At 63.2% G+C, this 17,152-nt stretch overlaps 2 protein-coding genes across 10 annotated transcripts; both read right to left on the bottom strand.

Annotated features, from left to right (window-relative positions):
* Window positions 1-830: 830 nt before the first annotated feature.
* Window positions 831-5,293, bottom strand: TGFBR3L (transforming growth factor beta receptor 3 like). Of its 6 annotated transcripts, none has more exons than XM_054673083.2 (7): window positions 5,003-5,166; window positions 3,385-3,521; window positions 2,995-3,306; window positions 2,338-2,464; window positions 2,078-2,236; window positions 1,808-1,880; window positions 831-1,099 (listed from the first exon to the last, which is right to left on the bottom strand). In XM_054673083.2, exons 1-6 carry the CDS (start codon window positions 5,067-5,069, stop codon window positions 1,813-1,815), a joined length of 870 nt encoding a protein of 289 aa, XP_054529058.1. In that variant the 5' UTR covers window positions 5,070-5,166; the 3' UTR covers window positions 831-1,099; window positions 1,808-1,812. The 6 variants fall into 6 exon arrangements, with proteins under 6 accessions (XP_054529058.1, XP_063657164.1, XP_016790385.2 ...); XM_063801094.1 differs by having other exon boundaries at window positions 831-1,011; XM_016934896.4 differs by lacking the exon at window positions 1,808-1,880 and having other exon boundaries at window positions 831-1,011; window positions 5,003-5,293.
* Window positions 5,294-5,447: 154 nt separating this feature from the next.
* Window positions 5,448-16,174, bottom strand: MAP2K7 (mitogen-activated protein kinase kinase 7). Of its 4 annotated transcripts, none has more exons than XM_009434540.5 (12): window positions 15,880-16,174; window positions 14,090-14,137; window positions 10,041-10,182; window positions 9,808-9,874; window positions 9,564-9,677; window positions 9,365-9,484; window positions 9,133-9,240; window positions 8,777-8,956; window positions 8,606-8,686; window positions 8,348-8,490; window positions 7,732-7,777; window positions 5,448-7,629 (listed from the first exon to the last, which is right to left on the bottom strand). In XM_009434540.5, the coding sequence occupies exons 1-12, from the start codon at window positions 16,001-16,003 to the stop codon at window positions 7,495-7,497; spliced, it is 1,308 nt and encodes a 435-aa protein (XP_009432815.1). In that variant the 5' UTR covers window positions 16,004-16,174; the 3' UTR covers window positions 5,448-7,494. The 4 variants fall into 4 exon arrangements, with proteins under 4 accessions (XP_009432815.1, XP_009432814.1, XP_003316108.1 ...); XM_009434539.4 differs by having other exon boundaries at window positions 8,348-8,511; window positions 15,880-16,095; XM_003316060.7 differs by lacking the exon at window positions 14,090-14,137 and having other exon boundaries at window positions 15,880-16,152.
* Window positions 16,175-17,152: the final 978 nt, after the last annotated feature.

The raw sequence follows: 17,152 nt of genomic DNA, 5'->3' as shown, positions 1-17,152 counted from the left end.
GTTTCCTCCTCTGTAGACTGGGGCTGATAGTCCCACTCTTGTCTGTGTAAGGTGGAGTGGAGCTCGGGCAGGAGGGATTTAAGGAGCTCTAGACTAGACTGACAATCTAAGAGGAGGGCGAAGTCCAGACCAGGACGGAACTGGAGCAGAGGCAGAAGGTCGGAGCGGAGCTAGGGCAGGGTCCGGGCGGGGGTAATGGAGAGCGGAGAAGGCCTGGCTTGAGAAAGATCGCAGGAGGCAGATGGGCAGGTGTCCGGGTAAGGAGAGGAGGGAGGGGGAGGGTTTATTTTAAACTTACGCTTGTGGGGTTGGGTGCCGCTTTTTTTTTTTTTAAGACAGATTTTTGCTCTTGTTGCCCAGGCTGCAGTGCAATGGCTCACTGCAACCTCCGCCTCCTGGGTTCAAGCGATTCTCCTGCCTCAGCCACCCCAGCAGCTGGGATTATAAGCACGCGCCACTACGCCCTGCTAATTCTTTTTTTGTTACTTTTTTTAGTAGGGACAGGGTTTCACCATGTCGGCCACGCTGGTCTGGAACTCCTGACCTCAAGTGATCCACCCACCTCGGCCTCCCAATGTGCTGGGATTACAGGCGGGAGCCACCGCGCCCGGCCGGGTGTCGCTTTCTGTTTGAGACAAAACGCCCTACAGTCTCCCATGGCCTGGGAGTGCACACGGGTATATGGGCATATGGGCCCCGTCCCCAGGCTCCACCCCTCTAAGTCACGATTTCTCAGGAATACCCCCCAAGTCCTGCTCCCAGCTTTCTCCCCAAGCCTCCCCACCTATCCCCCACCCCGCACGTTGCGCGCTCACTGACTGCACCAGAACTTAGCCAGTCAGTCCAGAGGTTTATTTTGAGCACAGGTGGGAGGGACAGGCGGAGGAGAGAAGCGCAGGGGTCGTGGCCCCATCAGGTCCGAGGTCCAGGGAGGCGGGTCCGGTCCTCTTGGTCCTGGTCCCGAATTGGTAGCTGGGTGTATCTCCCGACCACGTTGGGGGCGCACCATCCCTGGGAGGGGTGGCTGAGGCTCAGCGAGGGAGGGGACGCTACGCGGGCCACCTCCCTTCCCAGCAGACCACTAGCCTCTTCCATCGGTCTGCATGCCGGGGTGAGAGTGGGAGCCGGGTCTGAATGCTGAGTTCTCCTCGCCTAATGCCTCTCCTCACCTAATGCCCCTGGCTCGACCCAAAGCCCGCGCCTGCCGCGGGTGACCCACTGCCTGAGTTCGAATCCAAGCTCCACCCAGTATTGTGACTTTTGACAAGTTACTTAATTCAGAGAATGCCTCATCATTCTCGTCTCTAAAATGGGGATTATAATAGTGTCCGCCTGGAGGTTAAGGGGATTAAGCTAGTTCATAGGCGTAAAACATTTACAACAGTGCCTGGAGGCTGGGCGCAGTGGCTCACGCCTGTAATCTCAGCACTTTGGGAGACCGAAGCGGTAGGATCACCTGAGGTCGGGTGTGCGAGACCAGCCTGACCAACATGGAGAAACCCCGTCTCTACTAAAAATAGAAAATCAGCCGGGTATGGTGGCGCATGCCTGTAATCCCAGCTACTCAGGAGGCTGAGGCAGGAGAATCGCTTGAACCCGGGAGGCAGAGGTTGCGGTGAGCCGAGATCGCGCCGAGCCGAGATCGCGCCATTGCACTCCTGCCTGGGCAACAAGAGCGAAACTCCGTCTCAAAAAACAAAACAAAACAAAACAAAAAAAACCCACAATGCCTGGCACGAACTAAGCGCTAGGAAGCGTCACTGTCAGATCTCCTACCTCACCCAGCTCCCTCCACCTCCATACCTACCTTCCTCACTGGGACCTCCTGGGCTGGGGACCGCTGGGCGAGGCTCTCGCGGGCGGGCCAGGGGCGTGGGGCGCTGTAAGGGAGAGGCGAGCTGCAGAAAGGCTGCTGCGCGCCACGCCAGGCTAAGGGCGGCCCCTGGGGGCTGCTGCGGGCATCGCGGAGGCAGGCCTAGCTAGGGTTGATCAGGCCCCGCAGGCGGGATCGCGGCCGCCCCGGGTCCCGACGCGCGGGATTAGACTGGGGGCCCGGCTTGGCGGAGGTCGTCGGTACCTGAGTGCGCACAGACGAGGCCCAGCCCGGCGGCCAGCGCGGCGCCCAGCACGAAGGCTGCCAACACCAGCGCCACCACCGGCGCGGGTTCCAGGGCCGCGGGGGCCGGCGCGGGAGGCTCAGGGCGCACGGCGCGGCCGGGGACACTCTTGGGCGGCCCTGTGGGAAGTGCCACGCTGAGACTGGGTCCAGCTCCCAGGCGTCCTTCCCACCCGCTCTGCCGCCCCACGGCCCCATGCGGAGGAGGACTGCGTGCTCACTGGGGGGCGGCCGCGGCACGGTGACCACGATAGGCTGCGTCAGCGTGTGCAGGTGGGGGCCGTCAGCAGCCAGGCCCTCGGCGCTGCCACTGCCAGTGTCGGCGCACGCCTCGTCCTGAGGCAGACACTGGGGGAGAGGAAGGTGGGGAAGAGACGGGGACATCAGGGCACCGGGATCGTGGCTCTGGTCCCCAGGGCCCCCAAGAGAGACCTGAGTCCAGCTCTCCACCACAGCCAAGATGGGACCCCTGGAAATCCGGCCCCTTAGGGTGCCCTGAGCCCAGCCCCTACGCATACAAGTGGCTAGCCGCCCAGCCCCTAAGGACCCCAAATCCCAGCCCCACAAGATCGCATGGTCCGTGTCTCCCAGCACTTAGCATGTGAGGCCCAGCACCAGGTTCCCAGAAATGTGTCCCCTTAGTGGCCTTCTGCATCCAACCCCCAGCCCTGAAGGATTCCAGAGCTGTCCATGGGGGAACCCAGTGTCCACACTGTCCCCAAAGAAACTCTGTCGGCAGAGATGGACCCTTGCGCCCCACCTCCCCCAACCCCCAGATCCTCAGACCCCGAGAGTATCCTCTTTCCACTGCCAGAGTCGCTCGTGCCCAGCCCCCGAAGGGCCCCGGCGCCCGGATTCCAGGCTCTGCGCCCGCGCACCCGCGATGGCGGCGGCGGCGTCAGAGGCGCAGGCGCCCGGCGGACTCCCCGGAGGCGGCGGCAGCGGCTCAGCTGGCAGTGCAGGAACTGCACCGAGGCGTTGAAGACCGGGCGCAGGCGGAAGCTGAAACGCGCGGGGCGGGTGGCACCCGGGCTCGGCGGCGGCGGTGGCGGGAAGGCGACAGAGGTGTCGGCGGGGCAGCCCTCACGCAGCAGAGCCAGGGCGGGCCCCGGGGACGGGCGTGAGGACGGCGTCACTGAGCAGCGGTGCAGGGCCAGGCCCCAGCGCGGGGAGGGACGGGCCAAGGCCGCCTGGGGGACGGAGGCGCCATCAGGGATCGCCCGTCCCCACCGGCCCCCATCCGCCCCTGGTGTCCCCGGGGTCCCCACCTGCACGAACACGCGGCTGTCGGCCGGGACCTCAAGCGGCCCCGCGCGGCGAGGAAAGACGTCCTCTGTGTCGGACAGCTTCAGGCTGAAGAGGGGTCTGCGCAGCCAGGGGCCGGGCGCCGCGGGGAACGGGGGAGCTGGCGGGGCGGGGAAGGGCGGCCCAAAGGAGAGAAAACGCGCGCTGCCCTTTAGGCCTCCGGGAAAAGTGACCCGACCACCTCGCCCCCGCCTCCGCCTTTGGAAAAGGGATGCGGTTGCGGCGGCCGATTCACCCATGATGGGCTCCGCGCCACGTTCCCCCCTGACGGTGATGTGCCCCCTGGCGACCCCTGGGACCCGCACAGCCCAGCAACTGAGCCGGTTGCAGAGCCATGCGCCCCTAGAGAAGCCTCCGAAGCTGGCGAAGGCCTCCCTGGGGCGGAAGAGAAGCGGTGAGGAGCACCCGATGGTGGGGTCCGGCTGGGTGAAGTCAGAGCTCCCCCACCTTCCCCAGGGCTGCTCTTGGGGACGCAGCAGGACCGGCGGCTCCCCTTTCCAAGGGGAGATAGGTGCTGTCACCAACGAGGAAGGGAAGTGAAGAGGATACCCTCCCAAGAGGCTCTCCTGGGCACAGCCAAAGCCCAGCCAGGCCACCAAGATCTGAGACGCTTCCACTTGTCCAGGCTGAGGCAGCCATGGGATCCCCTCCCCTCTCCGTGCCCCTAAACACACGCTGATGTCTGCCTTCAGGAGGTGCTGAGCGGGGTCCTGGTAAAACGGCTAATCTCCAAATACGAAAGATTGCCTGCACATCCATTTTTCTTGTTTTCTGAGACAGGGTCTTCCTCTGTCGCCCAGGCTGGAGTGCAGTGGTGCGAATACAGCTCACTGCAGCCTCCACCTTCTGGGCTCCAGCCATCCTCCTGCTTCAGCCTCTCGAGTAGCTATGACCACAGCCACTCGCCACCACGGCCATACGGGGTCTATGTTGCCCAGGCTGGTCTGGAACTCCTGGCTTCAAGCGATCCTCTCACCTCAGCCTAAGTGCTGGGATTACAGGCATGAGCCCCCTTGTCCATCCCCACACCACACCCACTTCTGAAGAGCACCTGGGTAGACTGGCCCCCTCCCACAACTCTGGCCCTCTCCGTGGCTGCAGGGAGCTTTGCCGAAGTGGGGATGTGAGCCACCCTTGGGATGGGGGACCGAGACCCCACCCCACTCCCCTGCCCTGTCCCCACCCCCGTGAGGACCACCACCAAAGGTCTAGTTGAAAGAGAGTGACATCGGTGGGGCGCGGTGGCTCACACCTGTAATCCCAGCACTTTGAGAGGTTCGAGGCGGGCGGATCGCCTGAGGTCAGGAGTTCGAGACCAGCCTGGCCAACATGGGGAAACGCTGTCTCTACTAAAAATACAACAATTAGCCAGGCGTGGTGGTGCGTGCCTGTAGTCCCAGCTACTCAGGAGGCTTAGGCAGGAGAATCGCTTGAACCCGGGAGGCGGAGGTTGCGGTGAGCGGAGATTGCGCCACTGCACTCCAGCCTGCGTGGCAGAGCAAGACTCCATCTCAAAAAAATAAAGAGGGTGACACAGGGATAGAAGCATGACAGACCCGTCACCTCCCTGCCCATACATACCAGGTGGCCCGCTGGGTAAGGTGGTGATCCCTGGGAGCAGGGCCAGCAGCAGCACGGTGCCCAGCATGCTGGACCAGCTGAGGTCGGAGTGTTTGGGGCCAGAGCAGACACCAGCTGGGCTGCACCCAGGTCCCGCACGTGGGCAGGCGGCCCTGTCCTTGGCAAGGAGGGAGGCAGGGAGCGGGGGTGGCAGACTGAGGGGCTGACACCAGAGCCAATGCCCAAGGCCTGAGGGGATTAAGGGATCCTCTGCTGCCCGACCTGTGACCAATGGGGGCAGGGGGTCCCTTACACCAGCTGCTTGATACCCATCGGCAAGTCACTACAAACACCTCCCGTCTAGCTCCCAAACCTGCCTCAGTCTCCCCTCAATGCAGAGACCTCCCCCCGCAACCACCCCCTTCCCATCTCGCCCTGCCAGGCCCATGACACACCACAGACTCGGTGGAAGAAAAGGAAGGGGTTTATTCTCAAGCGTCTAAGGGTTTACAAACGAGGGCATTTTGTTTTAAAAAGGGGTAGGGCGACACTGGCGGCCTGAGGAGGGGTCCATTGGCTGGTGGGCTGGCCCGAGCCACCCTCAGGCCCCTGCCCACCCGGTCCGCCCTCTGCCTGGTCCAGAGGGATGGCTGGTGACGAGGGGGGAGGTCTTGGGAGAGGCTGGGAGGCAGGAGAGACTCCCCCAGGGCTCCCCACTTAACACTGAAGGGGGTGGGGGTGGGCGGACACACACTCATAAAACAGAAAATAAAGTTAAATAAAAACAAAACCAGGCAGCCCGGCCTCGGGCCTGTGCTGGCCCTGGGACCAGCCATGCAACCTTCCGGCAATCGCAGAGGCCCCCATGGCTGGATGCAGGGGAGGAAAGGGCCAGGCCTGTTGGCACCCCCACCCGGCAGACCCCTGGCCCCTGACAAAGGGGCCAAGGGGCAAGAGAAGGTGGCTTTCCTCCCTGGGGGCAGAGAGTAGATGACATCTATGACTTTTTAAACATGCGGCGTTTTGTGAATATCATGATAATAACAAGAGTCAACAGGCTAAGTGAGAGGAGAGGGATGCTACGCCTACGCTGCCCCCACCACGGCCAGCCGGCTTCTGTGCCTTTGGTGTTGGTTTTTCTTTGTGATTTTATGGGGTTTTGTGTTTTTTTTTCTTGTTTTTTGTTTTGTTATTTTTTCTTGTCCACTTGATTTGCATGCAACACCCACAAAAAGGAAACACACCCCCTCCTGCTCTGGCCACCCCAGCAGGCTCCGGGGGGCACCTGGCCTGGGTCCCCGGTGCACTCACCCAGTCCTTCCCAGTCCTGGACCTCAACGTGGACTGGGCCAGGTGTGGGTGAGTGGAGGGACGGCCGGGGGCACGATGGGAGTGACCGCCTCGCACCCCCACCCTCAGCCCGGCCCCCACCCCTGCTGGAGCTTGTCACACGTCCTCAAACCCCCACATCCACTCCCTCTGCCCTCCATCCCTGACTCCCTCCGGACCCCTCCCTTGGCCCTGCTCCGTCACCGATTCCCTCCGGTCACCTGCTCTGCACCATGCCCCAAGACCACCTTCCCTGAAGGCCATCCTGTGCGGCCAGGGCCCCGCAGACCCCTCCGCATCCCCTGAGGTCTTCCACTCACCCCAAGCTGTGGCCCCCGGAGACCCCAGAGCAGCGGCCCCAGCCCAGCTCCCCAGTGCCCGAGGGCGGTTGGGGCCCCACCACAAGCAGCTAATCGTGACTTTGGTAAAAGTTTCTGAAGGTACCGACAACCCCACGAGAACAAGCTCTCCTCCGCCCCCACCCCAAACACCCCACCAAGTACAATAAAATACAATAAACTCCAAAAAGGACCCCCTGAGATCAAAGAGAAAGAGAGAGAGAGAGAGAGCGCGAGCGCGCAGCCCCGTCCAGCCGCAGTGGCAATGCCCACACTGCCTGGCTGGGGGCCACTGACTCATTGCGCCATGGGAGACCTATGCAGACCCAGGGGACCCATCAGGAGGTGGCTGGGCCCAGGCTCAGGCCAGAAGAGAGACAGAGGCAGGGAGGGTGACGGGAGAGCTAGACAAGGACAGAGAGGTAGAGCAGGGGACAGAGAGCGACGGAAGAGGAACGGGCACGTGGGAGTGGCGAAGGACACAGCACGCTGGGAGCGTGCATGGTGGCTGCGGGACTCCGGGGCTCTCTCCTGGCCCCTGGGGGCCGCCCCGGCCCAGAGGCTGCGGCTGAATGAACAGCGACTCTGCTCGCGGCCTGCTGTCTTCCGTTCACAGTGTCTGTCGGGGGACGCACACGGCCGGCTGACCCCGGGGTGGGAAGGGCAGGTGCTTGGTAGGCCCGGGGCGGGGGGGGGGGTGGGTGGGCACCCCCCACTCTCTGTCCTCAGCCCTAGGTGGCCGTCCAGGTCCCAGGTCTCCCCTGGCAGGCAGCTGGGTGGCCAAGTGGGGAGGGAGGCCTGTGGCCATGCCCCTGGCCCCCTGTGGGGCTGGCCGCCGCCAAGCAGCTACCTGAAGAAGGGCAGGTGGGGCTGGCTCAGGACGCCGCTAGTCCGCGGTGACTCAGTCTTCGCCATGACATCCTTGAACCAGGACGCCACGTCCACCTCCAGCGTCTCGTAGCGCTTGATGAAGCTGTGTTCCTGTGGGCCCGAGGGGGTGGGGCTTAGGAGGAGACGGTCTTCCCTCCTGGCCTCGCGCCTCCGCAGGGACAGGACGGGGACTGGGAGGGCTCAGGTACTCACAAGTAGCTTATTATACTTTGGTCTCTTCCTGTGATCTTTAGTAAGGCTAGAGCAAGAGAAGGGAAGACAGATGTGAGAACGAGGGAGGAGGGGATGCCGGCCCCACCCCTGTGCTCAGGCCCTCCCCAAGGGGCCAGGGGTCCCCAAGATGTGTGTGGGGGAAGGAGCTGTGGATGTCCTCAGGACCCCGGCTGACAGCGGGGAGCAACTGAGAGTCCCGGAGCCTCCTGGCCTAGGGCCAGGTGGCAAGGGCCTGGCTTGGGGGGCCAGAGCTGGCTGAGGTCCCTCAGAAAGGTGGGTGGGGCTCCCCTGAGAGAATCGAACATGGCCCTCCCGAACTTGTAGCTGTGCTTGTTGCAGAAGCGTGCTCACAATCTCCAATAGCCACCATGCCAAATGCCACAGGGCTGGCTGTCCCCTCAGGCTAGGTCCAAACCCAGCTCATGGCTCCCCGGGCACCAGCTCCAGCTCCTGTCGCAGCCGCCAGCCACGAGCCCGCCCACAGTCGCATCTGCCCATCCCAGGGTGCGGCCTCCATTCCCCTCCTGCCGTTGCCTCCCCAGCTGCCCAGAGCAGTGGGCTGTCCCTGACCTCCCAAGTGGAGGGAGGTTCTCACCAGTCTTTGACGAAGGACTGGAAGTCCCCCGAGAAGCCCATGTGTCCGGGCAGAAGCGGGGGCTCTTCCTGTAGGACTTTGGTGAGGACCTCAAAGTCCGTCTTGCAGTTCTTGTAGGGAAACTGTCCTGTTGCCAGCTCCACCTGGGAGGGAGACGGGCAGGGCTGGACCGGCCGGGACAGGTTTATGTTCTCCTCCCTGCGAGTCCCCCAGAAGCCCTCACTCCTGGCTGGAGAACAGGGGAGGACCCCAACTCACCAACGAGATGCCCAGGCTCCATACGTCGGCCCGGATGTCATAGTCCGGCTTGGTGGGGTCTGGGGGGTCAATGCGCTCGGGCTGCAGGGGGAGGAGGGGAAGATGTATCTCCAAGGCTGGGGCCGGCCTCCCAGCCCCCACCCCCTCCCCCGCTGGGGGGCCCCCACTCACTGCCATGTAGGCGGCACAGCCGGCGCTCCGCGTCTTGGCTTTGGAGTCCACCAGGCGGCCGCTGATGCCGAAGTCGCAGAGCTTGATCTGGCCCCGCTCGTCCAGCAGGATGTTGGAGGGCTTGACGTCGCGGTGGATGACACCGTGCTTCTCCTTCAGGTAGTACAGCGCCTTCACAATCTGCAGGCACGCAGAGGGGGGTGCATGTGGCAGGGGGCACAGACCCAAGGCCACCTGCCCGGTGCACGCTCCACCTGGCCACTCACCGCCTCTGTCATCTTGCCCAGTGCACACCCCGCCTGGTCACTCACCGCCTCTGTCATCTTGCCCAGTGCACGCCCCGCCTGGTCACTCACCGCCACTGTCATCTTGCCCAGAATGCGCTCGGGAATGGGGCCCTGCATCCGCTTCTTGAGCTTTTCAGCGCAGGTGCCCATGAGCTCCATGGCGATGAAGACGTCCGTCTGCAGGGAGAGGGGGCACCCGGGGGAGCTGTGTCTTCTGGCCCACCCCCCAAAGGCTCTGCTCCCTAGGAAGGGGCAGGGGTGAGGGAGGAGGAGACGCTGCAGGGCGCGGCCAGGGACTCACGTTGGTGATGAACGTCCCAAAGCACTGCACGATGTAGGGGCAGTCGTGGCTCTTGAGCACCACATCCAGGTCCATGAGGATGCGCTTGTTCTCCTCCTTGTTCCCCGAGCGCCGCATTTGCTGCACAGGCAGGGACAGGAGGGAGCCTTAGCACCGGCCTGGGGTGTGGGGCGCAGCCGGGGTAGCCGCCAAGGCTCACCTTAACGGCAATGACGTGGCCGGTCTTCCGGAAGCGCATCTTCCAAACCTGGCCGCAGGTGCCGCTGCCCATCTCGCCCAAGTTCTCCAGGTCGTTGATTTCTGCCTGGTAGCGCTGGGAGGAGAGGGAGGGTTGGAGGGTCCCTGGGGCCTCTGCCACCGCCCCCTGCCCCCCACTGGCGCCCCCAGGATGGGTCCAGCCTGGCTGGGCCTCCTCCCTCTCCCCGCCACAGTGAAGGTGGTACCTGGCCCCCGATGGTCAGGTAGCCCGTCTGCTTCATGATCTCCTGCAGCTTCTGGTCAATCTCAATGCTGGGGACATGGAGCAGGTGCCGGTGGAGGTGGGTCCTGACCTTAGGTTGGCCACCCCAGCCCCCCATACCGGGGTTCCCACCGGTTTAACCACCCTCCTCCCAGGGCTGGCACGGTGGCCCCTCAATGCTGCTTCCCACCCAACCCTGCTGGGCCCCTGGCTCACCTCTCCATGCTGCGGGGTGTGAACAGGGTTGACGGGAGCCCCAGCATGTGGCGGGGCCGGGCAGGGGGCGTGGGGTGCTGCGGGGAGCTCTCTGAGGATGGCGAGCGGCTGCCCCCATCGTTGGCCAGCGGGAGCTGCAGGGCTAGGGGGGTGAGAACCAGTGGCAGGGAGGGGGGTCAGCGCCCAGCTGGTGCCAGCTCCACATCTGGCACTCCAGGGAGGGGTCGGGACCCTCACCTTCCCCTCCTGGGTTTCCCGAGCTAGGCTGGCACAGCCCCCTGCCCTGCTGGGCTGGAGGAGCTGGGGTCTCCCTCCCCCCCCAGACTGTTCTCAGGGTCCCTTGTCTCATCCCCTGACCTGGAAAGAGATGGAGGAGGCTAGCAGGGGAGAGGGAGCCCCAAGTCTACGCTGACAGAGAAACGAGATGGGGACCTGAGGTGTCCCTCGGCCAGGGGGCCTCCCTGACAGGTGTGTGCACTTCCTCCCACTTCTGCCCAGGAAGCAGGCCCAGGGCCACAGCACCCACAGGATGGATAGGCAAGGGCGGAGTGCCTGCCAGGACTGGCCCAGGCTGTGGCTCTGCTGGTAGCACTGAAGTTGGCTCCCAGACAAGAGCGAGCAGGGCCACGCTGGGGAGGCAGCGGGCACGAGACCCAGGCTTCAGGCTGCCTTGCCCTATCTTCTGTTCCGGGGTCAGGGAGGGCCCCCCTCAGGCCAGTGGGCTGACATGAGGGCCTCCCGGTCTGGCCTGCAGAGCTGGGGCCCATGGGGGCAGGACAGGACCTCAGGGGGCCTGCATCCTCTGGGAGGAGAGCTCGGGGGCACAGCTCCTGCAGGGGCTGGCGGGACCAGGTGGGGCCAATGCTGGGCCAGGCGGGGGTTGGCTCATCCAGCAGCCTGCATGCGGGCAGCTCGGGCATGCTACAGCGGGTGGGCAGGCGGCGGGCAGGCAGCAGGCACCCTGGGGTGGGCAGGCGGCATTAGGGGTGGGAGGGCAGGAGACAGACAGACAGACAGGAGCCAAGACTAGGGCCCAGGTGCCCAGAGGAGGCGCTGCAGAGACAGGCCAGAGAGGGGCCTGGGACAGGAGGGCAGCTTCCCGGAGGAGCTAGGGTCTCCCTGGCTGGGCTGGCAACAGGGTGCAGGAACAGAGGCTGGGATGCTAACGTGGCCTCCAGAGGAGCCAATCCTGACACCTCACATCCTAGAGGCCCTGACATCGGCTACACACACCTACCAAGGTGCCCCTCCCACAGGAGCTGGGGCCTGCCGCTCTCCAAAGCCCTCAGCAGACAAGCCCCTCTCCCCCTCTCTTCCTCCTGCCTCGTCCACCTTTTCTCCCCACAGTTCTGCAGGCTCCTGGTGACTGGTGCCCAGAGACTAATACGAACAGACAAACCCGCTCCATGCTGGCAGCTAAACCCCGTCCCTCCCCTGTGTGCCCGGGACCCTGATCTCAGCCAGTAGGAGGGGCAGGAAGACGCCTCAGTCCCAATGCAGGAGGCCCAGCATTGCCCCTATCTGGTCCTGCCAGCCCCTGCAGGAGCTGTGCCCCCTAGCTCCCCTCCTGGAGGACCAGGCAGGAGCAGGGGAAGGGCTCTGGGGACCTTGGGACACAGCCAGGCCCAGCGTTCATGACTGGCCTAGAGGCCTCACCTCCCGTGCCCCTCCCGCTGTCCTGGCCACTGCCGCCTCTGCAGCACCACGTCACCTCCCACTGTTTTTTTTTTTTTTTGAGATAGGTTCTCGCTCTGTCACCCAGGCTGGAGTGCAGTGGCGTGATCTCAACTCACTGCAACATCCCCCTCCCAGCTTCAAGTGATTCTCCTGCCTCAGCCTCCTGAGTAGCTGGGATTATAGGTACACGCCACCACACCCAGCTAATTTTTGTCTTTTGAGTAGAGATGGGGTCTCGCTATGTTGGCCAGGCTTCTCCCTCTGCTTCTTCAGGTCCCTGCGCCTCTGCTCTGTCCATGGCCCGAGCCACAGCCCCAATCCCCTTCTGGCTCCCGAGGGCCTGTGATCCCCCCAACCCAGCCCCCAACCCCTGTGCACCTGGCATCTCTTGAGACACTGCCTAGTTCCCGCCCTCAGAGAGTATCCGAGTCCCGCTCACACCCTGCACTCAGCGGTTGAGGACCACAGCCCTCGAGGAGTCCTGTGGGCCCCCTCCCTGACAGAGCCCACCAGGCCTTCCGAGGGTGGCCCCGGAGCCTGGGGAGGAGGCTGCCGGACCACAGACTGGAGCATGGGGGGATGGAAGGGAGGGCTCAGGTAGGCACTGGGGGAAGGAGGTACACAAAGGCCCTGAGAACAGAGGCCACAGAGGTGGTGATGGCCACATGGCAGCTCAGGAGGGTGGAGTGAGCGCAAGAGAGTGAGGATGTGAAAGAGAACGGATGAGAGAGAGTGAGAGGCTGGAGGGCACGTGTCTGCCGACAGGAGCCACAGGTGCGCCGGCTGCCATGTCAACATGCACGCACACGCCGTGCAAGTGCACGCACGCACAACACACACCCGGGGCATGCCGTGGACCCAACACCCATGCAGCCGGGACAGAGTCCCCCTTGCCCTCGGACACACATACTCACAACCACTCACAGGGCCAGGCACCCCATCTACTCTCTCTCCCAACACAGGCGTGGGGCACAGCCTGCATGCCCAACACAGGCTGGCACTGCGCTCAGAGCCCTGGCGGCCCTGTCTTCTCTCCCCCCCAACTCCTTCAAGACGCTTTTTAAATTTTTTTTTTTTTTTTTGAGACGGAGTCTTGCTCTGTTACCCAGGCTGGAATGCAGTGGCGCGACGTCAGCTCACTGCAACCTCCACCTAATCTTTTATGTTTTTTTTTTTTTTTGAGATGGAGTTTTGCTCTTGTTGCCCAGGCTTTAGTGCAATGGTGCGATCTCAGCTCACTGCAATCTCCGCCTCCCGGGTTCAAGCGGTTCTCCTGCCTCAGCCTCCTGGGTAGCTAAGATTACAGCCTCCCGAGTAGCTGGGATTACAGGTATGTGCCACCATGCCTGGCTAATTTTGTATTTTTAGTGGAGACGGGGTTTCTCTATGTTGGTCAGGCTGGTCTCGAACTCCCGACCTCAGGTGAGCCACCCGCCTCGGTCTCCCAAAGTGCTGGAATTACAGGCGTGAGTCACTGTGCCTGGCCTAATCTCTAGTATTTTTAATGCAGACAGGGTTTCACCATGTTGGCCAGGCTGGTCTCGAACTCCTGACCTCAAGTGATCCGCCCCCTCCTTGGCCTCCCAAAGTACTGAAATTACAGGCATGAGCCACTGCGCCTGGCCCAGTTTTTAAATTTTTGAGACAGGATCTCGCTGTCACCCAGGCTGGGGTGCAGTGGTGTGATCATGGCTCTCTGTAGCCTCAACCTCCCCGAGTGTTGGGATTACAGGTGTGAGCCACCGTGCCTGGCCTCCCCAGAGGCTTTGTTCAATTCCCACCGTCGCCAGAGGTTCCCCCAGGCTGGCCCCCTGCAGGGCCGCTCACCCAGCTAGAATGTTCTCTCTGGTGGGAATGTGCTCCTTGTCCAGTGGGACCCCCTATTGCAGCCCCCTGCTACAGAGGAGAGGGGCTCCGTCTGTTCTATTCACTGCTGTGTCCCTGGCGCCCAGGGCTGGTATGGAACCCGGGGGTTGCTATGTGTTCACCTAGTTGTTGAGAGAGATCCATAGGCACAGGCCACCCACCCACCAGGCCCAACTTTCTCGTTCTCTCAGTTACACACACACGGGCGTGCACCCCCCCCACCCCCGGAGGCCACAGACTCCCATTCAGTGGGGGAGCCCACCTCCTCCTCCAGGGAGTCCAAAGTGGAGCTGGGAGGAAGGGAGGGGGAGGAGGAGGGAGGACACAGAGGAGGCCGGGCTGGGCTGACCGCTGCTTGAGTGGAGTGAGAGAGAAAGTGAGAGTGAGGGGAAGGGACATGGGGACACACACAGAGCATGGGGGCTGGGGGACGCCATTCTGCGGCCGGGGCAGCGGTTAGGTCAATGGTGCAGATGTCCAAGCAGCGATGATAAAAAGGCTGGTACCTGCTCGTTGGGACGGGGCAGGAGCAGGGCTTAGAGTGATCACAATAACTGGATGGGGAAAAGGAAGAAAAAAACAACACCACGATAAATCACAACAGAAACGACCGATTCGTCCAAAAGAAAAGAAATCAAATCATAAACGAGGAGGAGGGGGAGGCACCGAACTGCAGAGATGGCTAGGAACCGACAGAGATGGGGAGGGCGGGGAGGATGGGATGGAGCTGACACAGACAGAGACGCCTGGAGGGGACTCCTCGGGGGCCTGCCTGCCACCGGCCTCCTAGCTCTGCATGGGAACGGCCACCCCTGAAGGCACCCGGGATCCTGGACTCAACCCTGTCTCATCCACTCAGGGGCCAGGGAGGGCGGCCCCCAGGGGCTAGCAGGGACTCGTGTCTTGGCTGGGCTTCTTGTCCCAGGCAGTGCCCTGCACCAGAATCCCCACCTCCATGATTTCTCTGGACCCCCAAGAGACTCCCCAAGGAGGAACCCACGCTGACTCAGGTCAGGAGAGGGAGGGACAGGAGGGTGTCAGGCTGTGAAGGTCAGGCTGGGTGACCAGGGAATGGGTGGGGTGCCCAGATACAGGGGGTACCTTTCTCGCCTGCCATAATGACTCCATAGAGAGAACTAAATAAACTATGAAGGTCACATCAGAGGAGACAAGAGAGAATTTTACTAGGTCAAGAAAGACACAAAAAGGATCATGGGTCAGGGGTGGTGTTCACAGGGTTTGAAAATCTAATTCCCTCCAGCCCAGAGGATTTAGAGACCAGGCTCTTGGGGAAAAAGCCGGGAGACTAGATATGGTCAGTGTTCCCAGGCCAGGTGTGTGTGGAGTGAGAGGTACTGATCTAGGATGACAAGGTGTCAGGGAGGTAGGTACCGAGATGGTGGGACTGATCAGAAAGCAGGTGGATGTATGCTGGGGCGCGGGGGTAGCAGGCCCAGAGTCACACTGGCCTCAGGTGTCCCCAGGTCAGGTGGGTGTGGGTGTGAAGGGAAGGGGAGCCATCACTTGAACACAGGTGACAAAGTCACCAGGCTGGCTGGGGGTCGATGTGCATTTCTGGAGGTCAGACACCACACGCTCACCAAGATGGTGGCAGTGAAACTGGTCACAGGGATTTGAGGGGCCTGGTGTATGTGGGAGGGGGTCTGCTGAGCCCAATGCCATGGTCACTGTCGCCAAGAGGGGGAAAAGGGACCCCCCTCCCGTCCCCCCACCTCAGACACGGTCACAGGGAGAGCGAGAGGGAGAATCCTCGGGTCAGAAGAGATGGGGAGGGGCTCTATGTGGTCAAGTAACCTCAGGTGTCCCCGAGCCAGGCGTGCGCGTGTGCGTAGATCGTCGCTGCACGGGGCTGACGAGCCCCCAGGCCGGGGGAGGGGGGCGCCAGACAGTCCCTGAGATGACGAGAGTGGTAGCATCAGGTCAACAGGGACGTGTCTGTGTTTTCGGGGCGACCTGGATGTGGTCACTGTCGCGTGGAGTCGGGGAAGCCCGACCCAGAGGATCACGGCGATGGGGGCGGGTCATCACCTGGGGGCCTCGCCTGAGTCCGGGAACTGGGCTCCCAGGCCCTGAGGGTGCGAACCCCCCGGAGCTCGCCGGCTCCACGCCCCCCGGGTCACCGTGACCCTCGCCCCGCGAGCCCGCAGCGGGGGGGGGCGGAGAGGAGCGCGAGCGCCCCGGAAGCGGGGGCGGGGCCTTGTGGCGGGGGCGGGGCCTCCCGCGGCGCGCGCCCCGCCCCGCCCGCCCGCCCCCTCCCCCACGCCGCCGTGCTTACTGGGCCTGGGCCGCTGCGGGCTGATATCCAGGTTGAGGTCGATCCTCCGCCGGGCCTCCCGGTTCTCCTGCTTCAGCTTTGCTTCCAGGCGGGACAGCTTCTGCTCCAGGGAGGACGCCGCCATCTTCCCCGCCGCCACCGCCGCCGCGCACCGCCCGGCCGCCCGTCAGTCCGGCAGACAAACACCGCACTGCGCCTGCGCCCGGATGACCCCGTCGAGCCGCCGTCTCGCCCCGCACCGCGCATGCCCGCGGCGCGCACCCGCCCTTCTCCGCGTGCGAACCTCCGCGCGTGCGTGCTTCGGCTCAGCCCGAAGGATGACGCCACCTAGAGCTCGAGGCAGGCAACGTGCAACCCCCGCCTTCGTCGCCACCACCACCGTAGTGCGCATGCGCCAATTCCCGGTCGCTCCTGAGAGAGGCGCTGCGAGGAAACACCATTCTTCTGAGGACGGTGGGCGGGGAAAGCGGCGCGCATGCTTAGCGAGGCGAAGCCGTGTTCGCGCGCGTGGCTTTTGCGCATGCGCATTCCTGGAACCTCGTTCCCAAAGCGGCAGTAGATCCCTGGTCTCCACGGCGGGGCAGCCTCAGCCTCCTCGCTTTTCACTGTCGGCTTGGGCGTGCCTTCGGAATGCCTTCCTCACTGATGGTGCTTTATTAGGATTCCTCTTGTGCTTAATTACCTCCTAGCCTCCTGCTGGCAGCGGGGTGCTGCCTCCTCACCGTAATTAGGCCCCGTCGAGAGCCCTTTCCCTTCTTGCCAGCCCCAGCAGGCTCAGAGTTGGCCGAAGCCAGGGGGGAGGGGACGGCCATGGGAACCCAGCGGTGTGACCCCTGCCCTCGGCGACGGGGCCAAGGTCAAGGCCAGAGTTGTTGGCCAGACCCACATAGAACCTCAAGACGCCCCGCTTATCTCTCTCGCACCCGGAACGTGAGCCCAGTGCCTGGACGTGGAGAATTCCTATCTGAGGAGGGGCCCTGGGGTTAGGTGCCAGTGCTTGGGCCCCCGGCAGCCTAAACCACTCCTTTAAGTGGTCCGACGGGTGCTGGGGAAATGTCCCATCTGGAACCCAGGGATCCCCCCAAGAGCGGCTTCCCTCTGCTCTTAGATGCGAGAAGGAAGTTCTGATTTTGCGGACACCTGGGAGGTGGCCAGGGCCAGGCACTCTGCCAAGTGCCCTTCCAGCTTCTGGTCCAACGAGGGAACACTTTGGGATGAGAGTTACCGGCTTGTCGGAACTCCTCTGGTGACGACTTGTGGATGGAGCATACAC

This window comes from Pan troglodytes, chromosome 20 (assembly GCF_028858775.2).
Source record: "Pan troglodytes isolate AG18354 chromosome 20, NHGRI_mPanTro3-v2.0_pri, whole genome shotgun sequence".
NCBI lineage: Eukaryota > Metazoa > Chordata > Mammalia > Primates > Hominidae > Pan > Pan troglodytes.
The sequence above is the reverse complement of the archived record's forward strand: the minus strand, read 5'-3'. Positions and strand labels throughout refer to the sequence as shown.

Excerpts from the sequence above, each read along its gene's own strand:
- TGFBR3L (XM_016934896.4), bottom strand. The coding sequence starts at position 5,069 with ATGCTGGGCACCGTGCTGCTGCTGGCCCTGCTCCCAGGGATCACCACC. Across the intron at positions 3,522-5,002 it reads CTTACCCAGCGGGCCACCTG|CTCCCCCGTTCCCCGCGGCG; the intron begins GTATGTATGGGC and ends CCGCCCCGCCAG. Across the intron at positions 2,465-2,994 it reads CGCCGCCGCCGCCATCGCGG|TGTCTGCCTCAGGACGAGGC; the intron begins GTGCGCGGGCGC and ends CCTCTCCCCCAG.
- MAP2K7 (XM_009434539.4), bottom strand. The coding sequence starts at position 16,003 with ATGGCGGCGTCCTCCCTGGAGCAGAAGCTGTCCCGCCTGGAAGCAAAG. Across the intron at positions 9,875-10,040 it reads ACACCCCGCAGCATGGAGAG|CATTGAGATTGACCAGAAGC; the intron begins GTGAGCCAGGGG and ends CCATGTCCCCAG. Across the intron at positions 8,687-8,776 it reads GCTGTGCCGCCTACATGGCA|CCCGAGCGCATTGACCCCCC; the intron begins GTGAGTGGGGGC and ends CTCCCCCTGCAG.